Below are 18745 nucleotides of genomic sequence, written 5' to 3' on the forward strand. Positions count from 1 at the left end.
TAAGTTACAAAGCATGGGGGACAACCACGGCTCCTTATAAGCTTCACATTTCCGTAGTCACTGCTAAGCAACAGTTTACGTGGTGTAAAGAGTAACATTTGAAATGAGTGACGAATCACATTATAGCCTGTGGCAATCCAATGGAACGTTTCGAGGGCGGCAAATGCCTAGACAATGTTACATGCCATCATGTGTTGTTCCAACAGTGAACAATGGACGAGGTGTTGTTAGGTACATGGGTGTTCTTCATGGTTAGGGTGTGGTCCCTTTATTGCACTTAAGAAAACGATAAATGCAGAAGTATATGAACACATTTTACAACACTGTGTACTGCATACTGCACAGGAACAATTCAGAGATGACAAGTGTTTGTATTATAATGATAATGCACCCTACATTAATTTATCAATTTTACTAGTTACTGAACTCTTTGGCTGTGGACTAGAAAGACAGTCACTTTTTTATTTATACCAACACAAGCTTTAAGCCTTTTTCCCCATCTTAAATCTTCCACTAGCACATTGTTAAAAAAACCAAAAGCAGTTTCTATGCTGCAGCTGCCCTGTGCAAAATAATGATCCTGTTTAACTATTACACTTCATGAGTTGTACACTATGATCAAAAGTATCCACCCCCCCCCCCCCCCCTAAAAAAAACATAAGTTTTTCATATTAGGTGCATTGTGCTGCCACCTGCTGCCAGGTACTTCACATCAGCGACCTCAGTAGTAATTAAACATCATGAGAGAGCAGAATGGGTACTCCACGGAACTCACTGACTTTGAACATGGTCAGCTGATTGGGTGTCACTTGTGTCATATGTCTGATACATGAGATTTCCACACTCCTACATATCCCTCGGTCCACTGTTTCCAGTGTGATAGTGAAGTGGAAATGTGAAGGGGCACATACAGCACAAAAGCGTACAGGCCAACCGAGAGAGACCTCTGACAGTAGAAGAGGGTCGTAATAGGCCATCATCTATCCAGACCATCATATAGGAATTCCAAACTGCATCAGGATCCACTGCAAGTACTATGACAGTTACGTGGGAGGTGAGGAAACTTAGATTTCATTGTCAAGCTGCTCATACACCACACATCACACTGATAAATGCCAAATGACGCCTCACTTGGTGTAAGGAGCGTAAACATTGGACGACTGAACAGTGAAAGAACATTGGGTGAAGTGACGAATCACGGTACACAATGTGGCAATCTGATGGCAGGGTGCGGGTATAGCAAAAGCCCGGTGAACGTCATTTGCCAGCTTGTGTAGTGCCAACAGTAAAATTCGGAGGCGGTGGTGTTACGGTGTGGCTATGGTTTTCATGGAAGGGGCTTGTACCCCTTGTTGTTTTGCGTGGCACTATCACAGCACAGGCCTACATTGGTGTTTTAAGCACCTTCTTGCTTCCCACTGCTGAAGACAAATTTGGGGATGGCAATTGCATCTTTCAACACTATCAAGCACCTGTTCATAATGCACGGCCTGTGTCGAAGTGGTTGTACAACAATAACATCCCTGTAATGGACTGGCCTCCACGGAGTCCTGAACTGAATCCTACAGACACCTTTGGGATCTTTTGGAATACAGACTTCGTGCCAGGCCTAGCTGACCGACATCGATACCTCTCCTCAGTGCGGCACTCTGTGAAGAATGGGCTGCCAGTCCCCAAGAAACCTTCCAGCACCTGACTGAACGTACGCCTGCGAGAGTGGAAGCTGTCATCAAGGCTAAGGGTGGGCCAACAATAAATTGAATTCCAGCATTACCGATGGAGGGCGTCACGAACTTGTAAGTCATTTTCAGCGAGATGTCCGGGTACTTTTGATCACATAGTGTATGTTTACAATATACTACTAATTAAATGCAAGTACTTTCTATTCTGCTTGTTGCTGCTCCAATTTTCCACACTTATCAGCATGGTACACATCATCTTTATATGTTCACAAAAATAGCACAAAATCCATAAGCCAAACACTCATAGATGCCCAATTATAACTAGTTACTGTTCTCCCACAAAAAGAGTCTCTGCTCTTTAGCCCACCTACTCATACTAAAGATACAAACCACTTTCTTCTCCAGCTCTCTGCTACCAACATCCCATTAATGCCTCAATCCCTATTTGTCACTGTTGATGCCATTTCCTCAACACCAACATTCACCATGCCCATGGCCTTACTGCTATGGACCAACAACTTACCAATGCCCTTTCCACTCCAAACTGGCTACCACAATACTTACAAACGTAACCAATTATATCTTCACACTTAACTACCTCTCCTTTGAGGAAAAGATATATAAACAAATCTTTGGCCTGACCACATGCCCCTGCATGGCACAGTCCTATGTCAATCTATTTATGAGCTATCTAGATGATGTTACAACATAAAGTCAAGCACTGGCATGCCAGCCAGGAGTGACAAAGAAGAGAAGGCTGTGAGAAGTAGTCAGCTAATCGCATGCTGACTGGACCTCTCTCCAGAACAACAACGGGACAGCAGCAGCCCCTTTGTGAAGAGGACATAAGCACCACGACCAACTGGTGATGGCCCAGTTCAATAGCAGTGTTAACTCTAGTCACTTCACTTGTATTCTCTATGTAGCACAGACTTGGGATTGTTTGTACTAATGCAGGCTGGTTATTTTGTGTGTTGCCATTTGCTTGCGACACATCTGTGTAATTGCCAAAGCTAAGTATTGTGATTTTCCTTTTTAAATAAAACTCATTAATGCGACTTATTTGAATATTTGTCTAGCAAATCGAGTGAACAGGCTTTCTAGACACTACAAAGGAAACCTTCCAAACCTCTCAAAATACCAACTTCCTTGTCTTGTTCAGATACACAGATGATACCTGCATTATCTAGAGCCAGGGCCAACACACCCTATCCTCATTTCTCCACAGCACCTTCCCTCCCGTTCACTCTGCCTGGTTCTCATTGGCCCAATATGTCACCATCCTGAATGTTGACCTTCACCTTTGATGGCCCCATCCTTACTTCTGTCCATACCAAACCCACTGAACATTAACAGTACCTGCATTTTGACAGTTGTCATCCCGTCTAAACCGAAAAATGACTCCCACATAATCTGGCCACCTGTGAACAGTATTAAGGTGACAAAAATTCCTTTATCCAGTACCTAAAGGTCTCATAAAAGCCTTTACAGACAGGCACTAACCCCCAAACCCATTCTGCGGACAGGTTCCAGATTCAGCCACACAGCAAAGCCCACTCTAGTCCTGTGACAGGCTTATCCTATCCCATCAAAGGCAGGGCCACCTGTGAAAATAACCATGCCATGTACCAGTGTTGCTACAAGTTCTGCACAGGATTTTATGCGAGCATCACCACTAAACAACTGACCACCAAAATGAAGGGCCCTGCTAAACTGTGGCCAAGAGCACAGAGTTGACCACCCAGTGGTAGACCACACTGTTGAGTACAAGCAGCTCAATATCAAAGGCTGCTTCACAATTGTGCCATCTGGATCCTTCACCAGCTTTTCTAAACAAAGTAGATGGGAATATCAACAAAAAGGACAGATTGCTACTCACCATAAAGATGGCCCCTTGAGTTATAGAAAGACACGAAAAGACTGTTACATGGCCTCCTTTAGCACCAAGCGAGGTGGCGCAGTGGTTAAACACTGGACTCGCATTCGGGAGGACGACGGTTCAATCCCGCGTCCGGCCATCCTGATTTAGGTTTTCCGTGATTTCCCTAAATCGCTCCAGGCAAATGCCGGGATGGTTCCTTTCAAAGGGCACGGCCGACTTCCTTCCCCGTCCTTTCCTAATCCGATGAGACCGATGACCTAGCTGTCTGGTCTCCTTCCCCAAAACAACCCAACCCAACCCTCCTTTAGCAAAGAAAACATGCACACACTCATTCACACAAGGAAGGACACCTGAAACACACATGACCACTTCCACCGGCAGCTCCTTATGGAATGCTACTGTCACTGATTAGGAATCTGGAGTGAGGTGGGGTAGAAGGGTATCATTGGGAAGAAGGGAGGGAAGGGGGGGGGGGGGGGGTGCGGGAAGGGTGTTGTCTGGCAAGCACTAGCAACTTCCAGGTGCAGCATCAGGAAGTGCAGTGTGGGAAGGAAAAATGGGGAATGGAAAAGGAGAGGAGCAGGGAAGGGGAAAGGACAGGTGACTACATTGGCAGAGGGCAGCACTCTAATAGGGTGAGGGAATCTAAAAATGGAGGGGTGATAGGATGAGAGGCAGAAACAGTTGGGTGGAGGGGACAGTAGGTTACCATAGATTGAGTGCAGTATAATTTTGGAAGTGGAGAATGTGTTGTAATGATAACACCTATCTGCACAGTTTGGAAAAACTGTTGGTGGAGGGAAGGATCCGTATCGCCCAGGTCGTGAAGCAGCCATTGAAATCTAGCATGTTATCTTCAGCTGTATATTGTGGCCCAGGGTGGTTTACTTTGCATTTGGCCACAGTTGGACAGTGGCCGCTCATCCTTGTGGACAGCTGGTTGGTAGTCATACCAATTAAAGTGCTGTGCAATGGTTGCAGCAGAGTTGGTATACGACATGGCTGCTTCCACAGGTGGCTCAGACTCTGATGGGTGTAGGATAAGCCTGTCACAGGACTAGAATAGGAAGTGCTGGGTGGATGGATTGGGCAGGTCTTGCACATAGGTCTTCCACGGGGATATGATCACTGTGGCAAGGGACTGTGATTAGGAGTGCCATATGGATGGAATAGGACATTGTGAAAATTGTGTGGGAGACAGAAAACCACTTTAGGAAGTTTGGGAAGGACCTATAGATGTCCCTTTTTTAAGGCATGATGATTCACAATGAAAGCCATAATCAAGGATGTAGTTCCAGTCTAAGGTAGCACTGGGTGGCGAAGGTTGCACTCTTTTGTCACTGGCTCTTGGGGGCGGTGGGAGGACTGGGGATTGTGGGGAAATGGCAAAGGAAATCTGTTTGCAGACTAGGACAGGGGATAGTGTCTGTCACTGCAGGCTTTGGCGAGACCTTCAACATACTGTGAAAGTGAGTTCTCGTCACTGCAGATACACTGTCCTCCAGTGGCAAGGCTGTATGCAAGCTGATGTGGAAGGGTGGTAGCTGTCAAAACGCAGGTGTTGAGATGCTGTTGATGGTTGGTGGCTTTAATGTGGACAGAGGTGTGGATGGAGCTATCAAGGGTAGGAAGTCAGTATCTAGGAAGATGTCATACTGGGTTGAAGAGGAGCAGGTGAAGTGGCTGGGAGAGAAGGTGTTCAGATTGTGAAGAAATGGGGATAAAGTGTCTTGGTCCCAAGTTCAGATCATGAAGATATCATAAATGAGCCTGAACCAGGCCAGGGGTTTGGTTTTGGGACCAGAGGTCTGGTTTTGGGAGTCTAGGAAGGTTTCCTCTAGATGGCCCATAAACAGGTTGGCACAGGAGGGTGTCATGCAGGTGCCCAGGATTGTGCCACAAATCTGTTTGTATACCTTCCCAACAAAGGGGAAGTAGTTATGTGTTAGGGTAAAGTTAGTTTGGCAAATGAGGTAGCAGGTTAGGTGTCAGAAGGACATTGGGAAAGGTAGTGTTCAACTACAGCAAGACGATAGGCATGAATAATATTGGTGTTTAGGAAAGCAGCATCATCAGTGACCAGCAGGGAACCAGGAGGTAAAGCGGTGGGGATGGTGCAGAGTCACTGAAGGAAGCAGTTGGTATCTTTGACATGGGTGGCTACATTACGGGCAACTGGTTGGCGGCGTTGATCAATGATGGCCAAAATCCTTTCAGTAGGGACACAATAAAAAGCTACAATGAGATGTCCAGGATTGTTGGGTTTGTGAATTTTGGGGAGCATTTAGAAGATGGGAGTGCGGCATGCCGTAGGGCTGAGGAGGGAAATGGAGTCAGGGAAGTGGTTTTGGGAAGGGCCTTAGACTTTAAGCAGGGACTGGAGGTTATGGTGGACTTCTGGAAAGGTATTGCTTGGGCAGAGTTTATAGGTGGAGAGGTCAGATGATTGGAATAGGCCTTCCACTAGATACTCATTGCGACTCATCAATAGAGTGGTGGATCACGTGTTTGCTGGAAGGATGATTAGCTCAGGACCTTCCTAGCCTCCCAAAACCCCAGACCTCTGATCCAGTACATGTTCATTGATGATATGTTTATGATCTGGGCTCAGGACAAAGACATCCTATACTGATTCCTTCACAAGCTCAGCTCAACACCTTCACTCTATCTGCTTCACCTGATCCACTCCAATCCAGTGTGACATATTCTTAGATGCTCTGATGGCTCCATCTATACCTCTGTCTGTATTACAGCCATCAACAGTACCTGCATTTTGACAGCTGCCATCCCTTCCACATAAAAAAAAAATCCCTCCCATACAGCCTTGCCACATGTGGATGGCAAATCTGTAGTGACAAGATCTCCCTTTCCCAATATGCTGAAAATCTCACCCAGGCCTTCAAAGACAGGCACTACCCCTGCACCTGGTCCACAAACATATTTCTCTTGCCATTTCCCCCACACACTCCCAATCCTCCCTCCACTCCCATGAGCCAGCTACAAAAATGTAACCCTCTTCATCATCCAATACCACAATGGACTGGAACAAAAGAATCACATCTTTCATCGGGGCTTTGACCATCAATCATCACACCCTGAAATGAGGGCCACCTTACCCGAAATCCCTTCTGCCCCTCCTAATGTGGTGTCCCTGTGGAAGACCCAGCTGCAAGACCTGTCCAATCCACCCACCTAGCACTTCCTATTTCAATCCTGTCATGGGCTTATCTTACCCCACCAAAGGGTAGCCCACCTCTGAAAGCAGTCATGTTGTATACAAACTATGCTACAGCCACTGCACAGCCTTTTATATTGATACGATTACCAAGGAGCTGTCCATCAGGAATAATGGCCACTGCCAAACTGGCCGAGAGCAGAGCAGACCACTTGAAGCACAAAAGCACAACATGCAGCTGATCATAACATGCTAAATTTCAATGGCTGCTTCATAACCTGGGCCATCTGGATTCTTCCCTCCACCACCAGTCTTCCTGAGCTGTACAGATGGAAGTTATTCTTACTCCGCTCCCGAAATTATCTCTATCTCAACCTACAGTAACCTAATGTCCCCTACACCTTCCACTCAAGTTTCTGCCCCCTAATCTATCATCTCCTATCTTTTAATATTCCCTCATCCTCTTTGTGTGTTGTCCTCTGCCAATGCATCCAACCGTCCTTTCCCCTTCCCTGCTCCCCCTTCCACACATACACACACTACCTCCTGGCACTATTGCTGGCAGTCTCTAATCCCTGTTTGCCCCGCCAGACAGCGCTCTTCTCTCCCCCGCTCCAGCCCATACACTACTGTATTCCCTACTCCAGATTCCAAATTGCTCTTGACGTGACAGTCACATTCTGTTCAGAGCTGCCGGTGGGAGCAGTCGTGCGTGTGTGTGTGTGTGTGTGTGTGTTTTCCTTTGTTGAGTAAGGTTTATTAATGTATAACAGTCTTTTTATTGTGTCTATTTGCAACACAATGGGTCGTCTTTGTGATGAGTAGCAGTCTGTTGTTTTCCTAATATTATTGATATGCCAACTGGAGTTTCTAAGTAGATGGGAATTATTCTTGCAACTTGTCCATTCTTGTGATCCTCCTGGCCTCAATCTCTGTGAAACCACTGCCCCACACCATTATCCATCAGTCTCCTCTTCCTCTGTCCTCTCATCCCCTCCCAAAGCCACTCTACCACATCACTACCATACCCATCACCATCACCATGTGCTACACTTAATCATCAGCTCCTGTGTCCATATGTCCCTTCCTATCTCAAACACTTGCTGCCTCTCTCTCCCCTTCACTTCTAACCTGTGCGCCTGCTGCCTCCCTCCCCACTTTTCCAACCTTCCATCCCACTTCCTGCCTTTTTTCTCCCTCTACCCACCACACACTACACAATCTCTCATTAAAGGATTTGTCTGAAAGCTAGTGAAGCTTTCATTCTTTCTGTGTTCCTGTCAACAATTCAACACTACTACTATTTGGGAGACAATTAAAATACATTTATTTCAAACAGTAGTCAAAATATACCTCTTAAATAATATTTACTATGCAATTAAGGGTTAAGCAAAGAGTTAAGACTAGAGCTTGATAAAAAAGATGATATCTACAGGATGTTTCAAAAATGACCGGTATATTTGAAACGGCAATACAAACTAAACAAGCAGCGAGAGAAATACACCGTTTGTTGCAATATGCTTGGGACAACAGTACATTTTCAGTCAGACAAACTTTCGAAATTACAGTAGTTACAATTGTCAACAACAGATGGCGCTGCGGTCTGGGAAACTCTATAGTACGATATTTTCCACATATCCACCATGCATAGCAATAATATGGTGTAGTCTCTGAATGAAATTACCCGAAACCTTTGACAACGTGTCTGGCTTCACATGCAGATGAGATGTACTGCTTCAGCTGTTCAATTGTTTCTGGATTCTGGCAGTACACCTGGTCTTTCAAGTGTCCCCACAGAAAGAAGTCACAGGGGTTCATGTCTGGTGAATAGGGAGGCCAATCCACGCCGCCTCCTGTATGTTTCGGAGAGCCCAAAGCAATCACACGATCATCAAAATATTCATTCAGGAAATTAAAGACGTCGGCCGTGCGATGTGGCCGGGCACCATCTTGCATAAACCACGAGGTGTTCGCAGTGTCGTCTAAGGCAGTTAGTACCGCCACAAATTCACGAAGAATGTCCAGATAGCATGATGCAGTAATCGTTTCGGATCTGAAAAATGGGCCAATGATTCCTTTGGAAGAAATGGCGGCCCAGACCAGTACTTTTTGAGGATGCAGGGACGATGGGACTGCAACATGGGGCTTTTAGGTTCCCCATAAGCGCCAGTTCTGTTTATTGACAAAGCCGTCCAGGTGAAAATAAGCTTCGTCAGTAAACCAAATGCTGCCCACATGCGTATCGCCATCATCAATCCTGTGTACTATATCGTTAGCGAATGTCTCTCGTGCAGCAATGGTAGCGGTGCTGAGGGTTGCCACGTTTGAATTTTGTATGGATAGAGGTGTAAACTCTGGCGCATGAGACGATACGTGGACATTGGCGTCATTTGGACCGCAGCTGCAACACGGCGAACGGAAACCCGAGGCCGCTGTTGGATCACTTGCTGCACTAGCTGCGCGTTGCCCTCTGTGGTTGCCGTACGCGGTCGCCCTACCTTTCCAGCACGTTCATCCGTCACGTTCCCAGTCTGTTGAAATTTTTCAAACAGATCCTTTATTGTATCGCTTTACGGTCCTTTGTTTACATTAAACCTCCGTTGAAAACTTCGTCTTGTTGCAACAACACTGTGTTCTAGGCGGTGGAATTCCAACACCAGAAAAATCCTCTGTTCTAAGGAATAAACCATGTTGTCCACAGCACACTTGCACGTTGTGAACAGCACACGCTTACAGCAGAAAGATGACGTACAGAATGGCGCACCCACAGACTGTGTTGTCCTCTATATCTTTCACATCACTTGCAGCACCATCTGTTGTTGAAAATTGTAACTACTGTAATTTCGAAAGTTTGTCTGCCTGAAAATGTACTGTTGTCCCAAGCATATTGCAACAAACGGTGTATTTCTATCGCTGCTCGTTTAGTTTTTATTGCCGTTTCAAATATACCGGTCATTTTCGAAACACTCTGTAAAACACCTGTGTCACAATATAATATACAATCACGATGTAATGTTTTATAGTAAAATGATTCAACCAATGTCTGTAGTGCTTCAACCAATATCTGCTGTGCAGAACAGAATTGTCTATCGTCTGACAACAATTGGCTCATAGAGAGGGAATGCTGACTTAGTTTTTCAGACAGGAAGAATGGAAGATAGCTGTAACAGATATGTGGCAGTGTGCCAGTTGTGGCACTCTGATTGAATGTTGGCACTACGATATAGGTAGAAGGTTTTTGCTTCACCGAAGTGTTGGCAGAAATTGTTATTTCTTCCAGCCAATGTATGTAGGGTCAATAGGAATGGCAGTAACATCTGGATGGTCAGCTGGAGTAGGTGCCAGGTGGCAATGTTGTGGACTGGGACTGTGCACCAGTAAAATGGCCAGTGACGTGAAGATTTGAACACTCACCTTGTGCAGTGTTTGTTTACAGTTTGTGAAGGTTGCTATAAGCAGCATCAAAGCTTGCACTGCTCTGTGTGAAATCCAGGGCAGTTATTACCAAAGGTACCTTCCAATAATCCTCAGAACAATCCATAGTCCTGATGAATGCATGTGTAAGAAAAGTGGACTGCCAAACTGAGATATAGCAGCAGTTGGGGATGGCTGCTTGGCTATCAAGCTGGGTAACAGAAAAGGTAATGTTGCACTGGACTGAGTATGTTGTCTAGTTTTTTAATAATGGCTCGAGGCAAATGTTATTTGTAATGGGTTAATGAATTGCTCAGTCTGACATAGGCATTGTATTTATATTACCATACCTGAGCCAGGAAGTGTTACCTGTTAAATGACAGAAACACAACTGGGTAAATTATCTGTTGTCTTGAGTGTTGCTATTATTTACGTTAAAGGAAGATGTTAGGCTGTTAGTTTTGCTGAGCCAGCTAGTGGCTGACGTTAGTTAACAAAGTAATAGTTACTAGAAAATTTCCATTTAAGAATTCAGTAAAATGTAAATTTTGGCTAACTGTGTGTGGCTGTGTTTTAATTAGCAAGGGACTGTTGTAACTGTAAAATAGCTTTTATGATTAGCTGTTTTCTGTAGTCAGCAAGGGGAAAGCATTAGTTAACAAATCAGTTGTGAAATTTCATAAAACTAAAAGAAAATTGTCCATTCAGGACAGAACTTTAAAGGTTACACAAAATTCGTTGCAACTAAGTGTGTTTTTAAATTAAATTTTAATGCTAAAAATAAACTGGTCAAACTTTAGTTGCACATTTTTTGCTACAGTAAATCCACTATATCAAGAAAAAAGCCCAGTAAGCACCACAGCAGCCTGGCCGTGTTTCCGAATTAATCTGGAAGTGTATGCAATAAATGTAGCGATTTGACTTTGATACACTGTTTAGGCGTATGCCATCTTACAAAACTAAATTATTCCAAGCATATACAAATATAAAAGTACTGTACACTGAGTACAAAATGAGTGAGGCAGTGTGTTTGTTAAGTCACTGAGCTCAGGTCTTGGAGGATGGATGATTATGCTCTGTCTGGCAATCCTGATTTATGTTATATAATCATAAAAGATCCTCATATGAGTAGGTTATTATACTACACTAAAACCAAACAGAAATATTAAATCCCCCCCATAATGAATATAGCAGAAATTTTCATTAGTCCTGATCCATTAATTCTTTCTAGATGATATGTATATGCAAATAATATTCAGAAAATCTTTTCACTCTAGCCGAAGAATTACTTCCATACAGTTTTCCACAAATAATGAACAATCTATGTAAAAATGGATGTGGCCATAATCAGCAGCTAATTAGCTACTTGCACCAGTCAACAAGTAACATCCTACAGCCAAGGAAGTGACTTTAAGGATGTAAGCATGAGCTTGAGCACGAGTGTGTTCACACACACACACACACACACACACACACACACACACACACACCAACTGAAATAAAGTTGTGTGGAATCCTGTATTACCACAGCTTTATTTGCTTCCAATAACAATAACAATAATAATAATAATAATAATAATAATAACAATACTTTTATCAAGAAATGGACTATTGTAAGCCTACACATCAATATACATCTCTTTGCAGCATTGATGTACATCAAAAGCAACTTAAGTAGTTCGGCAGTTCGACACCAGGGAGAATATATCCCATCACAACAATAGAGGTAAACTGGACTCTAATATACCAAGACAGAAACCACAGACTCATTAATAGAAATATGCTTAAAATTCTATAAAAAACTTCCAAATATGTTCACTTCTTGCCCTATAATATTTTCAGAGTAAAGATTTATGACCAAAACACTCATTCTATTAGGTAACACAACTATTTGAAATAAGACATTGTCAATACTAGTTTTTAAAAAATTATGAAAAGTGGAATTAAAGTGTAAAAAGGTTTGTGTAACAAGTGTTTTTAATTTTAATGTTTGAACCTATTCCACTGTAAGAGGTCAACAGCTAATAATAAACTGAATTCAACTGAATAAGCAAAAAGTGCGTATTAAAACTGTCAACATGGAATAGTAGAAGTAAGGATTAGACAATCTGAATAATTGCATATTCCAAGATAAAATCAATTTGCTGTTTTCTACAATACATTTCTCATGAACAGCTGGAAAAAAATCAATTAAATGTTTTGTGGAATCACTTGCCTAAAAGTAAGAAATAAAACAGATTACAGAAACATTTGATGCGCCTTTGAATGATGCTCCAAATCAAGACAGAAGCTAAGATGCTCATACATTACTGACGTAAATAGACCACTGAATGAAATTCTATGAGACAAATTCCATCCTAATATTCTAAATTAAACACTGAACTTCAAATTTTCAGTTGGCGAACATGATTCAGAGGTGTGTCATATGTTTCTCTATTCTATTTTGTTTCTTACTTTTAAACAAAAATTTCATAGAATAACTGGCCATTTTTTTCCAAGATTTTTTTATTTTATTTTCAGGTTTTGTTCAGAAAGCATGAAAATATTTAACTATTGATCAGTATTTTGTTACTATTAAGAGTAAATAGGTCTCAATAAATCAAAGCACTTTACATTTATGCTATGATTTGATATTTTTTTTAACCTTTCAGCAACCATTTGAGAAATTTTCAGTTTTCTCTCAAATCACTATTTAAGTTTTCCTGTATTACAGTGATTTCTTTTCTTTTTTGCATGTTTATAGACTTCACACTGGGCAATTTGATAGGCCATTTGGACAAAAATTCATTGTTTAATTACTAGGAAGTCATGTTTTTAGCCTGCTCATACTTTTGACCATAACACAAAAGAACTAAAGTCACATCTGCAGACCATATTTTGCTCTTTGGTTATATTCACTTTACTTACCTTTCCCTCCAAATCACTTTTTCCATATTGGTCCTTAGCTACCTGAAAATGTTCTCCACATATATTACCAATCAAACTCCTTTAACAGCTGTTGACCTAAGAGCGTATGAAATGGAAATTGTTCGCAACACGCTGAATTCACCGTCAAAAATATCTGTACCCTTTTTCTTCTTAATGACATGCATACATTTCAGTTGTGCTGAATTTATTGGGCATCTTAGTTCACACTTGTAAGCAAACATCTAAAACTCTATGTTTTTACAGTGTTATATTGTGAATCTAGTATCATCTAGTGGTGGCTACCATGGAAAATGGCCATCTTTTACCAAACACAACAATTTTGTAATCTGTATGCAACTAGTTTTTGTGAGTCATTAGGATTCAATGCTTATTAACCATAAGATTTTTTTTTTAAAACTTACTTACTGATTTAGAAATAAAAAGAACAAAACTAATTTAGTTACGATCTTACTGTACAAGCATGCATTTCATACCCTACCAACCATGCATCTCTGCTATCATTCATGATAACTTCGTAAATTTTCTACATTCTAGAAAAAATAGCTACAAACTTATGAGAGCTCTAAATTATGCCATTACAGGAAACTCTGGTTTTATTACTTAGTTGATATTTCATATCTCAAAGGAAGAAGGAAATCAGCATTCCAGTAACAACAAACTGTAAAAGAACTAAGAACCTAGCAAATAATTCCTCAACATGCCAGAAAAACCACAAACCACACAGTAAACAGCTGGTGACAGATCACAGTCCTGATTGTGCAGTACTTAAAGTTTTTAAAGCTGTCTGATAACTAGTTCAGACAAAACAAAAAAAATTAAAAGAAAAGTTATGCACATTTGAGTGAGTAGATTGTGCATTTAACCAAATCCAATTAAGTTTTGCCATTAAGTGCCTTCATAAAAGTGCAACAATTTATGTTCATGGAGTGTAGTAGTGTATCAAAACTTGCTTCAAACTGTGTTTGGCAAAGGAAGGTCACATTTTACACAGGACTATGTTCTAGTCTCAGCAAGTTTGGTAGGGTTTTTCTACCTGTATGCGCTTCTCCATGGTGATGAGGTCACTGCATTCTTCATTGTGTTGGTGTCTCACGGTACATTTCTAAACAAGAATGGAATAGGACACCAACACCATTACACAATACAATTAAGTCTAAAGTAGTTTCAATGTGCCTGCACATATGCAATTCTAACATGTGTAGCAAAGCAGCAAACTTGTCTCACAGAAGAATACAAAATTTAATGAGGTACAGCAAATTGGTTTTTAAACAAAATTCAATACTTTTCAATTGGAAAGAGAACACATGGAAAGACCAATGCATACGTTGCTTCTAGATGAAGTACTTTTCATGTTTTCTTTCTTATATTGGCTTGAGATTTCATGCTATCTACATCAAAATCCACTATCACACAGTATATAAGAATTTCCGACAATGTATATCTCCACAAAGAATTCACACAAGTACTGACTAAGTATTTCCTTGATTTGCTATCAGTATGTAACAGAAGATACACAATAACCAGAAATAAGTTCTGGATACATTAGATGGTCATTCAAACTACAATTAGTAGTGGGGTAAAGAGTGACAATAAGCGCTTGGGAAATTTACAATTTATTAATCTTTCGCCCGAGTAAGACCTACAGCTCTCAGAATCTGAGACTGTATTATGCCCAAAGGACTTAATACAAGTTGCCACTAGTGCAAATATGGTGTATAGGCTACTGCAGTTAAAAAAGAAGGATTCTACTAAAAGAGACCAATATCAGTAATCTTATGGTATCAATAATGATTATATGAACATCTAAGTGCCCATGTCATTCAAGTGGGTTAAATAGCTGGCCTCAATCCTGATACATTTCTGTGCCACTGCTATCCATCTAAGGTGAATCTACAACCGCATTTTAATACAGTGGTTTCAAGGAGAAGATCTACTCCAATTTCAAATACAATGGATACATTAAAAATAAATTAAAGTATATGAAGAAATTATAAAGATTGTATTTCAAAGTGTAATAAGTATGTGCAAACAATTACTGACAAACAAATTCTTAATATAAACTGCAGTACAATATCACTACTTTTTTATGCAAAATTATTAAATAGACCACTGTCTGAAACAAAATATTTTTTTGGAAACACTACAATTCTCATGAACCATGAATTAGAAAATGTTCACAAGATCAATTCACATTTGCAACACAGACAGTATAACAAGGAAGGATACCATTACAGACCACCAATTAAGAAATTGATATGACATATATTTACCGGTGTCTAGTTTGGAGGATGACTGCATTTTTATATATAATACACAGTGTGCCCCAGTTCCATTAGAACTGTAACTATGAAATATAAAAGTCATGGATTTTGTTCACAAAACCACTGTATTCATACTAAATAGTCTCCCCCTGAACCAATACAAAGATGAAATCATTTTAAAAATGTTTTGAAACAATCACTGCAGTCCTTTTTTTGGAACTGCAGGAGGTACAGCAGTACAATTGTCTTGCATGTCCTTAATTCCATCTTAATGGTATCCTTTCAATTTGGGGAACAATTGGAAGTTGGCTGGTGACAAATTCGGTGAATATGGCAGGTGGTCAAGGACTGTTAATACATTTACTGGTGAAAAAATCGTGCATGATCTTCACTTTGCGGATTGGAGCATCGCCGTGAAGGAACAACTAGGAATTTGCCTCTCAAGTGTTCAGGTCAAATGACACAAACCAAATGAGATAAATTCACTGGCTGATACGCCTAATTCAAACAAAATCTGATGCTGTGACACTGCTCCACCACCAATTTCCATTGAGCATGAGACATATAATCTTACATTCCTGGCCAGAATGCTTCTTGCATTTAGACTACTGTGTTGACCTTTTACACGGTTGTTGCTGAAGCTTCTACGGATCTCATTGCCGTAGCTTGCTACAAGGTAATATTGCAGTTTGGAATTTCACACAAGCAACCACAGCAGAGCTAGGACACACAATGTACTTCAATACCTGGCTTCATTTAAATACTGTACACCTAAATGGAAGCATTATTTTAGCTGGAGAGGAAAATGTATATGTTTTATAACAATGCTCAAAAAATCTCAAGAAACAGCTGTCAAATTAAAAAAAAAAGACAAATGATTAACTTTTCTAAAATGAAGAAAGATTTTCACCACACAAAGGTATTTGTTTAATTACAAGGTAAACTGATGAAGCTCCTTCCCAGTTTTCTTACGACTGGAAACATACAGAAAGTGTTTGAGCAGGGTTTCCCTGGAGAGGAAAGTGACAGGTAGATGACAGCTACGTGACAGCTATTTTATATAAAAGTTAAGCCAACTTAAAGATCAATGGAATATACAATGTGCAACAAATTCATGAGATTAAGTAATTGAAGACTTGCAAATACTAGCACAGACAGGAGGGAAAGTTCCAAGTACCAATTGTCATAGACATAACCTGACCATCAACATCACCTAATGTTGGTTGATACTTGAAAAGGGCAACAATGTAATACACTTCTCAATGCAATGTAGATAACTGGAATGCAAATATGAGCTGGAAAGAGTCTCCCAGCCTCACATTGGCAGTCTACCTAGACATGGTCCAAAACAAATAAAAAATACAGTTGCTTGAGGTTCATTAAGTCAATGTTAGTACAAAATATATGCACTGTCCTAAAGGGCAAAATTTACAACTATACAGAATAGATTGTGAAAAGAAAATGCATATTTGCAAATATCTCAGTATAAGCAAAAATGTTCTAGACTTTATTTGAATATCATCACTGGAAACTTTAGCATGTACAAAGTCCAATTTTCAGTAATTCAAAGGCAGTGCAATATTTTTACCCAACACAACTTAGAAATCATACTGGATATTAAATATTACTGTATACTATTCTCACCTGAATTCTTCTTCCCATTGTCATTTCTAAATAGAATTCTCTATACCACAGCTGGGACAAATCACAGCACTCTTGAAGAGAAGCTGAAAATATTGAGAGTTATCAGTTAAAAGATTGAGCCAAAACAGCATCGCACAAAATCATATTACAATCACACAAACAGAATGTTCTCCAGACTGACCAGTGTGAAACACGAATGGAACAAAAAAGAAGAAAGGCAATATGGAAGTATGTATTTCTGCTTCGACCTGTGACATCATCGAGATGGCGGATACCCCCATTTCCAGCTCATACAATATAGTGACCATAACATCACTAAATATACCCACAAACAAAGTATAACCAATGTGAAATATTTCACTTCAGCAATAAAATGAAAGAGGACACTGCAAAAAAGTAGGAGTTTTAGGACTAGAACAAGCTAAATATGCAGCAACAATGAGAATAATGGCATCATTCCAAAACATACAAGACTGAAAAACCAAACAATGGAAAGTTCAGGATGGAATAACGACAATATTATGAAAAGGAAAGATTGCTATTCGCTGTGTAGAGTAGATGTTAGGTCGCAGACAGACACAACGAAATGACCGCCATACACCAAGCAAAAAATAACACATTACTGAGAATAAACTGAATAAACAATAAAAAAACAACAACTGGACTCAAATGTTTAAGTTAATCTAAACAGCTGAAATTAAAACAGTGATACCCAAATTTCACTTGAACTATATAGCTAATAAGAAGACAGTTTATACCGAAAAATGCCTAACACAACCATAAAAACCAGTACCGCAAATTGCACTTGACCTATATGGGCCAAACAAAGCCCATGATACCAAGAACCAACAACTAGCAGGTTAGGGATTACTAATTAGTAATATTTCACCATCAGTTACAAATTTTTACTTTTTAACTGCTGCCCAACATGTTTCGAAGCTACGGCTCCATTTTCAAGGACTGGATATCTATAATGGGCTTTAAATACAGTTCAATTTTTCACCTAACAGTTACACAATGAAACACTTGTTGGATTTAACGAGACAAACCATACCTCAATTGGGACTACTGATAAAATATCATGTTTATATAATAGTAAATCCGAAACTCCAATATATCACTGTAACATAGTTTATATTTATAGCATTTGAGGCTTGTACTAACATGAGAGACTTGTTAAATAGCTTCAAGAATATTGCTATAACTCTGTACCCAACACCTGGATTCGTGCTGCGACACCACGCCGCCAACCAGCTAAGCTGCCTACGCCGGCCACCAGAGGACATCCGCGCTGGGTCACAAGATTAGTGTGTACAGCATGACATCTGCCACACCACCGACTGGAGCCCTCCTCTATGTAAAGAAAGTGAAGCCTTTGCTCCTTCTGAGTTTGTGTTCTACTGCTTATTGTACTGTTTTATGTTTGTAGTTTACTTGAATGTGGAACAATAAACCCTTGTTCTTAGTGATTGCACTACTGGTTGTGTCTTGCATTATGACACAATTGGTGACGAGTATGGTGTTCACATCCACGTACTTATTCCATCTGGTTGTTCCTTAGGTTCTCCTGTCTATTGAGGTAGTGCTCAAATCTCTCCTCAAGCAGCAGCACACTCTTACGCTTGCAATCAGGAATTTGTCAGCCACATTGATTTTGCATTCTTCTACGCCAATGGCAACCATCCGGCAGTTGTCAACTGTGCTGGTGGATGTAAAAGTAATGCCTTACCAAACTTGTGGCCAGCATGAGAGCAGTTTA

The 18745-nt window shown here is 40.7% G+C and overlaps 1 protein-coding gene across 4 annotated transcripts in view; it reads right to left on the reverse strand.

Annotated features, from left to right (window-relative positions):
• The window catches only part of LOC126281181 (cytoplasmic FMR1-interacting protein), a 140480-nt gene that overhangs the window by 63721 nt on the left and 58014 nt on the right, over positions 1–18745 (reverse strand). For 2 of the 4 annotated variants that reach the window (XM_049979874.1, XM_049979875.1), the window contains exons 11-12: positions 16987–17069; positions 14115–14183 (exon numbers count right to left, since the gene is read on the reverse strand). In XM_049979874.1, coding sequence (XP_049835831.1) covers positions 14115–14183; positions 16987–17069 — 152 coding nt within the window. The remainder of the gene's footprint in view (positions 1–14114; positions 14184–16986; positions 17070–18745) is intronic. The other 2 variants (XM_049979876.1, XM_049979878.1) reach the window with 1 other exon arrangement.

Source organism: Schistocerca gregaria, chromosome 7 (genome assembly GCF_023897955.1).
Source record: "Schistocerca gregaria isolate iqSchGreg1 chromosome 7, iqSchGreg1.2, whole genome shotgun sequence".
NCBI classification, from domain to species: domain Eukaryota; kingdom Metazoa; phylum Arthropoda; class Insecta; order Orthoptera; family Acrididae; genus Schistocerca; species Schistocerca gregaria.